General features: G+C 37.1%; 1 protein-coding gene across 1 annotated transcript in view; it reads left to right on the forward strand.

The window, feature by feature from the left end:
* The window catches only part of LOC106090643 (homeobox protein slou), a 66098-nt gene extending 55207 nt beyond the window's left edge, over positions 1-10891 (forward strand). Inside the window, exons 3-4 of the mRNA XM_013256917.2 lie at positions 6157-6434; positions 10551-10891. Coding sequence (XP_013112371.2) covers positions 6157-6434; positions 10551-10766 — 494 coding nt within the window. The 3' untranslated portion in view covers positions 10767-10891. The remainder of the gene's footprint in view (positions 1-6156; positions 6435-10550) is intronic.
* The last annotated feature ends 818 nt before the right edge of the window (positions 10892-11709 follow it).

The following is an 11709-nucleotide window of genomic DNA, read 5'->3' on the forward strand; positions in this document are numbered from 1 at the left end:
ACAACAACCCTATTTACAACCCCCCTCGTGTTTTTCATGGGCACATCGCAAAAGGGGTTTAAAGCGATTTAATTGTGAATGTTGTCGCTTGGTTGGTTTCTGGCTTTGATTGCAGGTTGAGTGTAAAGCATTTGAAGGAGGTTGTTTAACTCTTTGGGCCTTTAGGCATCTAAATTGTTTTGTTGTGTAGTTAATTTGTTAACAAGTAAACTTTTTCGTAATTGTCCTTATGGGTTAACAGCCCCAAGAAAAGTTTATTTTAAAGGGGGGAAAACAGAAATTTTAGGAAATAAGTTCATGTTTTGTTGGGCTTTAAGGAGTTGATATGGTTAAAAATTAGAAATAGAGGTGTGAGTTAAGAGGAGCTTGAAGGATGTGCGATTTTTTCTTTACGAAGGCATTCTTTTGTCACTCTTTTAATCAATTCCTTTCTAAAGGAAGATCACATACTCGGTTGACTTTAGATTGATTCCTCTTTTGCTTTCATTTTTCATTTTTTTCTCACATCTAAATTCAGCCTATAAGGTAAAGCCTCCCACTGCCAAATATCCTCAGTAATCCACATTCGAGTCTTTGTAATTCGGTTGCAATCTGAAGAGTATATCAGCAAAGGAACGAAGCCCTTTCCTACTCTGATCAAAAAAATGGAACTTTGTCAAAGGGCGCTTGTTTAGAGTCGAGTTTTTGAGGCTGAAGACGAAATTGAGGCGGTATGAAAAAAGGCCCCAATGCAATAAAGCCCCAAACAAAACATGAAAAAAAAACCCAAAAAATGGGGCTGTATTGCATAATGACATATAACCCCAAAAGAAAAAATTAAATAAGGCAGCAACGAAATGAAAAAACACCCCATACTAAAATGAAATAAGGCTCGAAAATTTGGAGCATTATTTCATATGAAATAAAGTCTCATATTTAAAATGCAATAATGCCCCAATAAGTGGGCTTTTCATCAATGTCCGGGAAAACTTTCGAAATGTGATGCTCTCCGTTTTTATTTTAAATGTTTGTAAAACGAAAAAAAGCCCCAAAAACAACGTTTCAAGTTTTTTATAATTTCCAAATTTGAGGACTTATTTCATACGAAGCTAAGCCCTAATTAAAATGAAATAAAGCCCCATAAATTGAAATAAAGCCCCAGTTATCGTTGTTTTTGTTTCATATGTAAAAGTTTGGGGTCTAATTTCATTTTCGGTTTGGGGATTTATTGCATTGGGGCTATATTTCATACCGGCGAAATTTTATTTTAAATGTTTGTTAAACGAAATAAAGCCCCAAAAACAACGTTTGGCGATTTTTATAATTTCCAAATTTGGGGACTTATTTCATACGAAGCTAAGCCCCAATTTTTAAAATGAAATAAAGCCCCATAAATTGAAATAAAGCCCCAGTTATCGTTGTTTTTGTTTCATATGTAAAAGTTTGGGGTCTAATTTCATTTTCGGTTTGGGGCTTTATTGCATTGGGGCTATATTTCATACCGGTGAAATTTTATTTTAAATGTTTGTAAAAGCCCCAAAAACAACGTTTGGCGATTTTTATAATATTCAAATTTGGGGACTTATTTCATACGAAGCTAAGCCCCAATTTTTAAAATGAAATAAAGCCCCATAAATTGAAATAAAGCCCCAGTTATCGTTATTTTTGTTTCATATGTAAAAGTTTGGGGTCTAATTTCATTTTCGGTTTGGGGTCTAATTTCATTTTCGGTTTGGAGTTTTATTGCATTGGGGCCTTATTTCATACCGCCGAAATTGAATGACCCATCTCCATCTCCGCATCGAATTCCGACTGAGGGTAAAAACTCTGACTCCAAACGACCTTGGGTCGAAGTCGAGGGTCATATTCCGGTTTAGATACCTAATTATGCTGCTAAATGAAAAATACCGAATAGCGTCGATGGTAGCACGTTTGGTACCAATTTCGCCAAAGGATTCTTATCGTTTTTCCTATAGCAGAAGAATGGACTATCTGCTATTCTCTAAGACTACTATCATCGGGTGAATAAGGCTACATGCATCCTTTTTTACGAATACCTGTATGATAGAGGTTCACCTTCCTTCCATTTTATACAAGATCAGACAATAATACCGATCTGGGATATTAGGTTCTTAAGCCCACATAGTTTAGGAGATACAACCTTTTTTTAAAGTTCTCCATCTAAAATTTAGATATTTTATGGATTTCCGATGTAATTTTTAACATATTTATGGATTTACACCCACCTAAAGTTTTCACACTGAAATTTTAATTTTTGATAGAGTTTTATTGAAGTTTTGATTTCATGGATGAAGTCACGAATTAAAGCCTTTCGCCATACGACCTATAGTATGGGCAATTCAGCCAATTCAAAGTAGTTAAACTGAAATTCAAAATTTTTGGATTATTTTGGATGACACTTTTTTCGATATAGGCAACAATTAAGGCCAATTTCCTCTACACAGAAAAAAAATCGGTTTCAATCACGAAATTAATTGATTCAATTAATTTTCTGATTGAAACTGCTTTAATCACGAAAATTATAGCATCAATCTTGGTTTCTAAAATGATCATTGAAAAAATTTTACGAACTTACATACAGCAGCTATATCTAATTCTGAACCGATTTCGAGCAAATTTCTCAGATAATGTGGAAGTCGTCGAGCAAGGCGTTGTACTAAGTTTTGGAAAGATTGGTCAATAAATGCGCTTGCAATGGCGCTAGGAGTGAAAATCGGTCTATATATATATATATATATATATATATATGAGAGCTATATCTAAATCTGAACCGATTTCAATGAAATTCACCAATAATATCGAGAGTCATAAAAAAAACCATCCTGCCAAATATCGAGAGAATCGGTCAACAAATTACCATTTTATTGCATATTTGCTGAAAATCGGACGAATGTATATATGGGAGCTATATCCAAATCTGAACCGATTTTAAGCAAACTTCTCATATTTTGTGGTAGTTGTCAAAGAAGGTGTGGTACAAAATTTTGGAAAGATTGGTCAATAAATGCGCTTGCAATGGCTCTAGGAATGAAAATCGAGCTAGATATATAAATGAGAGCTATATCTAAATCTGAACCGATTTCAATGAAATTCACCAATAATATCGAGAGTCATAAAAAAATCCATCCTGCCACATATCGAGAGAATCGGTCAACAAATGACCTTTTTATTGCATTATTACTGCAAATCGGACGAACATATATATGGAAGCTATATCCAGATGTGAACCGATTTTTTCCAATTTCAATAGGCTTCGTCTCTAGGCCGAAAACCATGCCTGTACCAAATTCGAAGACGATCGGATGAAAACTGCGACCTGTACTTTGTACACAAATTAACATGGACCGACGGACAGACAGACAGACATAGCTAAACAAGACACCTCCGATGGTATTTCCAGAAATGAAACGGAAAACATTGTTCTCCGAATTATATAAGAGTTGCGAAGAGGAATAGCACCCTCTAGATGCCCAAGAAGTCTGAACGGGAGATCGGTATATATGCCAGCTATATCAGGATATGGACTGATTTAGACCATACTTGAGACAGTTGTTGGAAATCAAAATAAAACACCTCGTGCAAAGATTCGGCCAAATCGGATAAGAATTGCGTCCTCTAGAAGCTCAATAAGTCAGGACCCAATATCCGCTTATATGGCAGTTATATCAGGTTATGGATCGATTTGAACCATACTTAGCACAGTTGTTAGAAGTCATAACGAAACACGTGATGTAAAATTTCAGCCAAATCGGACATATGCAACATTTCACCCATACTCGATAAGAATTGCGCCCTCTAGAGGCTCAAAAAGTCGAATCGTGAGATCGGATTAAAAGGGCGGCTATATCAGGTTATCAACCAATTTAGACCATACATGAGGCAGTTGATACCGAAACACCACGTGCAAAATTTCATCCAAATTGCATAAGAATTGCGCCCTCTAGAAGTTTAAGAAGTCAAGACCCAAGATCGGCATATACCAAAACATTTGGTACAGCCGCCATTTACAATTCCAACTGACCTACACTTATTAGAAGTATTTGTTCAAAATTTCAAGCGCCTAGCTTTACTTATTCGACAATTAGAGTGCTTTCGACAGAAGACCGGACAGACGGACGGATATGGCTAGACGAACTTAAAATGTCATGACGATCAAGAATAGATATTCTTTTTGGGGTCTTACGGAATAACGAAATAAGTATACCCCCATCCTATGGTGGAGGGTATAACAAGGAAACTGTCCAAAGTTTCAGCTCAATATCTCCATTTTCAAAGACTGTTGCGTGATTTCAACAGTCAGACGAACGGACATGGCTAGATGGTCTTAGATTTTCACGATGATCAAGAATATATATACGTTATAGGTTCGGAAATTTATATTTCTATGTGTTACAAACGGAATGACAAAATGAATATACCCCCATCCTTCGGTGGTGGGTATAAAAATGATTGAATCAATTAATTTTTTAATTGGAAATTGCCAAAAATTTCAATTACAATAGTAATTAAAACAAAATCCATCTCCGAACTTAGCCTGCCTATGAACAAAACAAGTCAGAGCGTGCTAAGTTCAGCCGGGCCGAATCTTATATACACTCCACCATGGACTATGCATCTGTCGAGTTCTTTGCGCAGTATCTCATTTTAGGCAATCAAAGAATAATGAATATGTACGGAGGAGGAGATGGAGCTATATCAAGTAATAGTCCGATTTGGGGCTCAAGAAGCAAAATCGGATTTTGTTAAAAGTGATTGATTCAATTAATTTTTTTATTAAAAATATTTTCATTTTCAATTAAATTTTTAATTGACTTTTTTTCAGTGTAGGGCGCATAGATAAGGCCAGTTTAAAGTCAATTTAAAATTTTTAAAGGGAAATTCCGACTTTTCGTAGTTTGTGTTGTTGTAGTAGTGTGCTCTACACTGAGGCATAATAAACTTCAAGGGTTGTTTGTCCCAACATCGATATGAAGGCAGTTTTTTATGACAAACAAATTTTAATTGGACCCCAATAAAATGTGTAGCATACTTTTAGGAGTTGGATGATAGTATATGGAGCAACTTTTTAGACCTTTTAAATATAAACATTATTCACATGTATTAAAAAAAAAACACTCTCCTAGTTATATCAACACTCCCCATATCCGAATTCAGTTACAAGCTCCATGCAACAATCATTGACCCTTCACATAACTCCCCAGATTTAGTAACAGTCATTATGATGAAAATTACAATTTTTTGTGGCCATGCAATACCAAAAAAGAAAAAATACAAATAATTGTCGGTTATTAATACTAACATCTATAAGAACTAACAATCCAAAGTGTTTATATCATTGGGCAAGAAAAAAAAAGAAAAAAATTTAATGGCATAATTTGTCGTAACATAGCAATTAATTGGTTGCCACAACACCATTCGTACGTCTTTTCAGTGGCTTATAAAACGACGAAAAACAAGAAAATGTCATCAACAACTATAGGCAAGGGAGAGACAAAGAGGCCATAATCTATTTTAATTGAATTGGATTGAAATACACAAGTGTCATGGTGTGAGAGGGAGGGAAGGGCGGGGGGGGGGGGGGGGGGGAGGAAGATGAAATCTCTGCACGGCCGAAAAACATAAAACACCAGGGGCCAACACAGATTTATTTCCAATTAAATTTGTCGTTTTTCCGCATGAAGCATGTGGGTGTTGGATTTGTTGGACAACAACAAAAAATCGCTTCTACATACACACATATTTTTTTTTTGGTGGGTACACCAATGACCGTACGGTTCTATATCATGTGGGCCATTTTGCCTGGCTGTACCTTTTTTGCCTTTGAATGATTGTTTGGTGGTGACCATAAATGCGAGAGTGATTGATTTCGAATTATATTTTGATGAGAGGGAAAAAAATTTTTTTTCTTCTCAGCAATTTAAGCATGGTCACTTTGTTCCACATACGATTACTGACCCCATACATTGTCCTGCAGTATAACAAGCAAGGATATTTTTCTTTTTTCTCTCCGCCTAGCAGTGATTGATGATGATTTCAGTAGATTTCCTGCCATTGTTAGTTAAAGTTTATCCATAATTGCTAATTTGTTGTGTATTTATGTCGCAATACTCGTGCTTATGGTGGGTTTTTCTTCTTCTTCTTCTTTGTCTTTTTCAGCCCAGGACCTTAATGACATGGATCAGGATGACATGTGCGATGATGGCATGAGCGATATTGATGATCATGCCAGCGAAACGGATTCCAAAAAGGGTGATGGTCGCTCTGGCGATGGCAAATCGAATAGCAGTGGTGGTGGCTCTAAGCCACGCAGAGCCCGTACCGCCTTTACCTATGAACAGTTGGTGTCCCTGGAGAACAAGTTCAAGACAACGCGTTATTTAAGTGTATGCGAGCGTTTAAATTTGGCATTGAGCTTATCGCTGACTGAGACGCAGGTAATTATAAAACCAACAACAACAAAATAAAAGCAAACAAGTAAAAAGGCGTTAAGTTCGACCGGGCCGAACTTTGGATACCCACCACCTCGGGTATATATGTAAACCACCTTTCATCACAATCCGGTGAAAATTGGATACCTTTTGTCCCATAACAGTTATATCGAAATATGTTCCGATTTGGACCAAATACTAATAAGTACAGTAGCTTTGTCTAAAAATAAACCGATATGAACCATATACGACACGGATGTCGAAAAGGCTAACATAAGTCACTATGTAAAATTTCAGTGAAATCGCCTTTTATGGGGCCAAGACTTTAAATTGAGATATCGGCCCACATGACACCTATATCCAAATCTGGACCGATCTGGGCCAAATTGCAGAAGTATGTCGAGGGGGTTAACACGACTCACTGTCTCAAATTTCAGCGACATCGGACAATAAATGCGCATTTTATGGCCCCAAAACCTAAAACCGAGAGATCGGTCTATATGGCAGCTATATCCAAATCTGGACCGATCTGTGCCATATTGCAAATGCATCTCAATGGGCTTAACATAACTCACTGTCCCAAATTTCGGCGACATCGGACAATAAATGCGCCTTTTATGGGCCCAAAACTTTAAATCAAGAAATCGGTCTATATGGCAGCTATATCCAAATCTGATCCGATCTGGGCCAAATCGAAGATAGATGTCGAAGGGCCTAACATAACTCACTGTCCCAAATTTCGTCAAAATCGGATAATAAATGTGGCTTTTATGGGTCTAAGACCCAAAATCGGAGGATCGGTCTATATGGCAGCTATAACCAAATCTGGACCGTTCTGTTCCAAATTGGCGAAGGACGTCGAAGGGCCTCAAACAAAAATTTTTCCCAAATTTCAGCCAAATCGGATAATAAATGTGGCTTTTATGGGCCTATCACTTTAAATCGGAGGATCGGTCTATATGGCAGCTATATCCAAATCTGGACCGATCTGGGCCAAATTAAAGAAGTATGTCAGAGGGCGCAACACAACTTGCTGTCCCAAATTTCAGCAAAATCGGATAATAAATGTGGCTTTTATGGGCTCAAGACCCTAAATCGGAGGATCGGTCTATATGGCAGCTATATCCAAATCTAGACTGATCTGGGTCAAATTATGGCTTTTATGGGCCCAAGACCCTAAATCGTCAGATCGGTCTATATGGCAGCTATATCCAAATCTGGACCGATCTAGGCCAAATTGACGAAGGATGTCGAAGGGCCTAACACAACTCACGGTCCCAAATTTCAGCAAAATCGGATAATAAATGTGGCTTTTATGGGCCTAAGACCCTAAATCGGCGGATCGGTCTATATGGGGGCTATATCAAGATATAGTCCGATATAGCCCATCTTCGAACTTAACCTGCTTATGGACAAAAAATAAATCTGTGCAAAGTTTCAGCTCAATATCTCTATTTTTAAAGACTGTAGCGTGATTTCAACAGACAGACGGACAGACGGACGGACATGTCTAGATCGTGTTAGATTTTTACGCTGATCAAGAATACATATACTTTATAGGGTCGGAAATGGATATTTCGATGTGTTGCAAACGGAATGACAAAATGAATATACCCCCATCCTTCGGTGGTGGGTATAATTAGATCAAGTTCAAATAAATTAAGTTTTTCAGTTCATTCGGATAAGAATTGCGGTTTGTAGGGGCTCAAGAAGCAAAATCGGGAGATAGGTTTATATGGGAGCTGCATCAAGCTATTGATCGATTTAGACCATATTAAAAACGCATGTTGAAGCCCAAGCCGTTGTACAAAATTTCTGCCAAATCGAATGAGAATTACGCTCTCTAGAGGGCGTAAGTCTCCAAGATCCCAGATTGGTTTATATGGCAGAGATATCAAGTTAAGTACCGATTTGCGCCATACCGAATTACGCCCTCTAGAGGGCGTAATTCGTAATGCTTAGCACAGTTATTGGAAGTCATAACAAAACACCTCATGCAAAATTTCAGCCAAATTGTCCGCTCAATTGGCTCAAGAAGTCAGGATCCAAGATCGGTTTATATTACAGCTATATCAGATTTTGAACCGCTTTGAATCATACCTAATACAGTTGTTAAAAGTGATACCAAAACACAACGTGAAAATTTTCAGTTAAATCGGACAAGAATTGCGTCCTCTAGAGGCTCAAGAAGTCAATATCCAAGATCGGTTTTCATGGCATCTATATCAAAACATGGACCGATTTGGCCCATTTACAAACCCAACCGTGTTAGAAACAGAATGGCGATATTAGTATACCCCCATCCTATGGTGGAGGGTATAAAAATTTAGAATAACATTTTTAACTAAAAATCTAAACATTTTATACCCACCACCATTGGATGGAGGTATACTAAACTAGTCATTCCGTTCGTAACACTTTCAAATATTCGTCTAAGACCCCATAAAGTATATATTTTCTGGATCGTCTCGATATTCTCATTCGATCTAGTCATGTCCGTTCGTCCGTCTGTCGAAATCACAATAGCGGTCGAACGCGTAAAGCTAGCCGTTTGAAATTTTGCAGGCATACTTAGTATTGATGTAGGTCGTTGGGGATTGCAAATCGGCCATAACGGTTCAGATTACTTACCGCAATTACTTTTTGGGCAACCCAATAGCTCCCAAATAATCCGATCACTCGATTAGACTTCTCGAGACCCTAGAGGCCGTAATTTTTGTCCGATTTGGCTGAAATTTTGCACGTAGCATTCCGTTAAAACTTCCAATATCTGTATCATGTACGGTCCAAATCGGTCTATAACCTGATATAGCTCCCATATAAACCGATCTCCCGATTTGACTTCTTGAGCAGCTGGAAGTCATAAATTTCATCCGATTTGGCTGAAACTTTGCATGAAGTGTTTTTTTATGACTTCCAAGAACTATGTCAAATAGGGTCCAAATCGGTTCCTAACATGGTATAGCTCCCATATAAACCGATCTCCCGATTTGACTTCTTGAGCAGCTGGAAGCCACAAATTTCGTCCGATTTGGCTGAAACTTTGCATGAAGTGTTTTCTTATGACTTCCAAGAACTATGTCAAATAGGGTCCAAAACGGTCTATAACCTGATATAGCTCCCATATAAACCGATCTCCCGATTTGATTTGTTGAGCCCCTAGAAGTCGTAATTTTTGTCCGATTTGGCTGAAATTTTGCATGTGGTGTTCCCTTTGGACTTTCAACATCTGTGTCATGCATGGTCTAAATCGGTCTATAACCTGATATAGCTCCCATGTAAACCGATCTCCCGATTTGACTTCTTGAGCCCCTAGAAGCCGTAATTTTTGTCCGATTTGGCTGAAATTTTGCATGTGGTGTTCCCTTTGGACTTTCAACATCTGTGTCATGTACGGTCCAAATCGGTCTATAACCTGATATAGCTCCCATATAAACCGATCTCCCGATTTGACTTCTTGAGCCCTTGGAAGCCATAAATTTCGTCCGATTTGGCTGAAACTTTGCGTGAAGTGTTTTCTTATGACTTCCAAGAACTATGTCAAATAGGGTCCAAAACGGTCTATCACCTGATATAGATCCCATATAAACCGATCTCCCGATTTGACTTCTTGAGCCCCTAGATGCCTTAATTTTCGTCCGATTTGGCTCAAATTTTACAAGTTGTGTTCCATTTGGACTTTCAACATCTGTGTCATGTATGGTCCAAATCGGTCTATAACCTGATATAGCTCCCATATTAACCGATCTACCGATTTGACTTCTTGAGCCCCTAGAAGCCGTAATTTTCGTCCAATTTGGCTGAAATTTTGCATGTGGCGTTCCGTTTAGACTTCCAATATCTGTGTCATGTATGGTCCAAATCGGTCTATAACCTGATATAGCTCCCATGTAAACCGGTCTTTGGATTGTCCATGTTCGGTTTCTAGAAGCTTTATTTTTTGTGATGTCCTTCAAATAAACATTGTTTGCATAAATTTTTAGCAGAATCCTTGGTGGTGTGTTCCAAAGATTCAACCCGGCCGAACTTAGCACGCTTTTACTTGTTTATTTTCAATATATCTCAAGTGATAAAAACTTAATTTTCATTAAATATTTTTTTTTTAAATCTATGCCATTGCAGGTAAAAATTTGGTTTCAAAATCGTCGCACCAAATGGAAGAAACAAAATCCCGGCATGGATGTCAATAGTCCCACAATACCACCACCCACCGGCTCCTTTGGTCCAGGTGCCTATGCCAGCAGTCTCTTGTATTCGCATACAATGCCCTATTCACCATACGGACCCTATTTTCATCCCTTGGGAGCGGCACATCATTTAAGTCATTCGCATTCATAAAATTGCAAGATGCAACATAAATTGTTGCAAATAATGGAAATGCGAAAATTTCGAGGGCAAATAAAGGATTAGAAAAATATCCTTTATCTCAAAAAAAAAAATGTGATGATAATTGTAAAAAAAAAAGAAAAACCAAAAAATTCCATAACAAAAAGAAAATTGTTTAAATTCATTAAAAAATAAAAAAATAAAAAAAACTACCAAATTCAAAAAAAAGGGTCTGTGCAATTTGTATATCACCCATTATGCTGCAAACCTTTGTCCTGTACAGTTTGATATTTGTCAATTAAAAGAAGAAAAATGCCACTGAACTTTTAACCAACCAACAGCACATTAAAGTCCTTTGTGTTTGCTTGTTTTGTAAATAGGCCTTCAAGTTAAGTTATGTAACAAAGTTTTGTTGTATATTTTATTGAATTACTTTCTATTTTATTACCATTATTATTTTTAAGATAACCCAAATGAGAAATTAGACATATATATAGAAATTGTAAATGTTTGCCATTACATTTAGTTTTGTAACATAGCATTACCAATACCAAGATGATGCATTGGAAGCCAAAGAAAATCAAAATCATTATTAATTAAACAAATAAAGCAAATAAATTTTAAGCATTAATGAAAATTAACACATGGAGTTTCATTATTTGGTTCACAAAGGGAAGTTTACATCATAGGCCTGAGACAAGTCATTTCTCAATGATGAATTTTCCAACGAAGACTATGTTGTAATGATTGATGGAGGGGAAGACATATTCTTATGGTTTCACCAGAAGAATTCTTACATTGGGTTGCCCAAAAAGTAATTGCGGTTTTTCATATAGTCGGCGTTGAAAAATTTGTTCACAGCTTGTGACTCTGTAATTGCATTCTTTCTTCTGTCAGTTATCAGCTGTTACTTTTAGCTTGCTTTAGAAAAAAAGTATATTTGATTAAAGTTCAT

Source organism: Stomoxys calcitrans, chromosome 2 (assembly GCF_963082655.1).
Source record: "Stomoxys calcitrans chromosome 2, idStoCalc2.1, whole genome shotgun sequence".
Lineage (NCBI taxonomy): Eukaryota > Metazoa > Arthropoda > Insecta > Diptera > Muscidae > Stomoxys > Stomoxys calcitrans.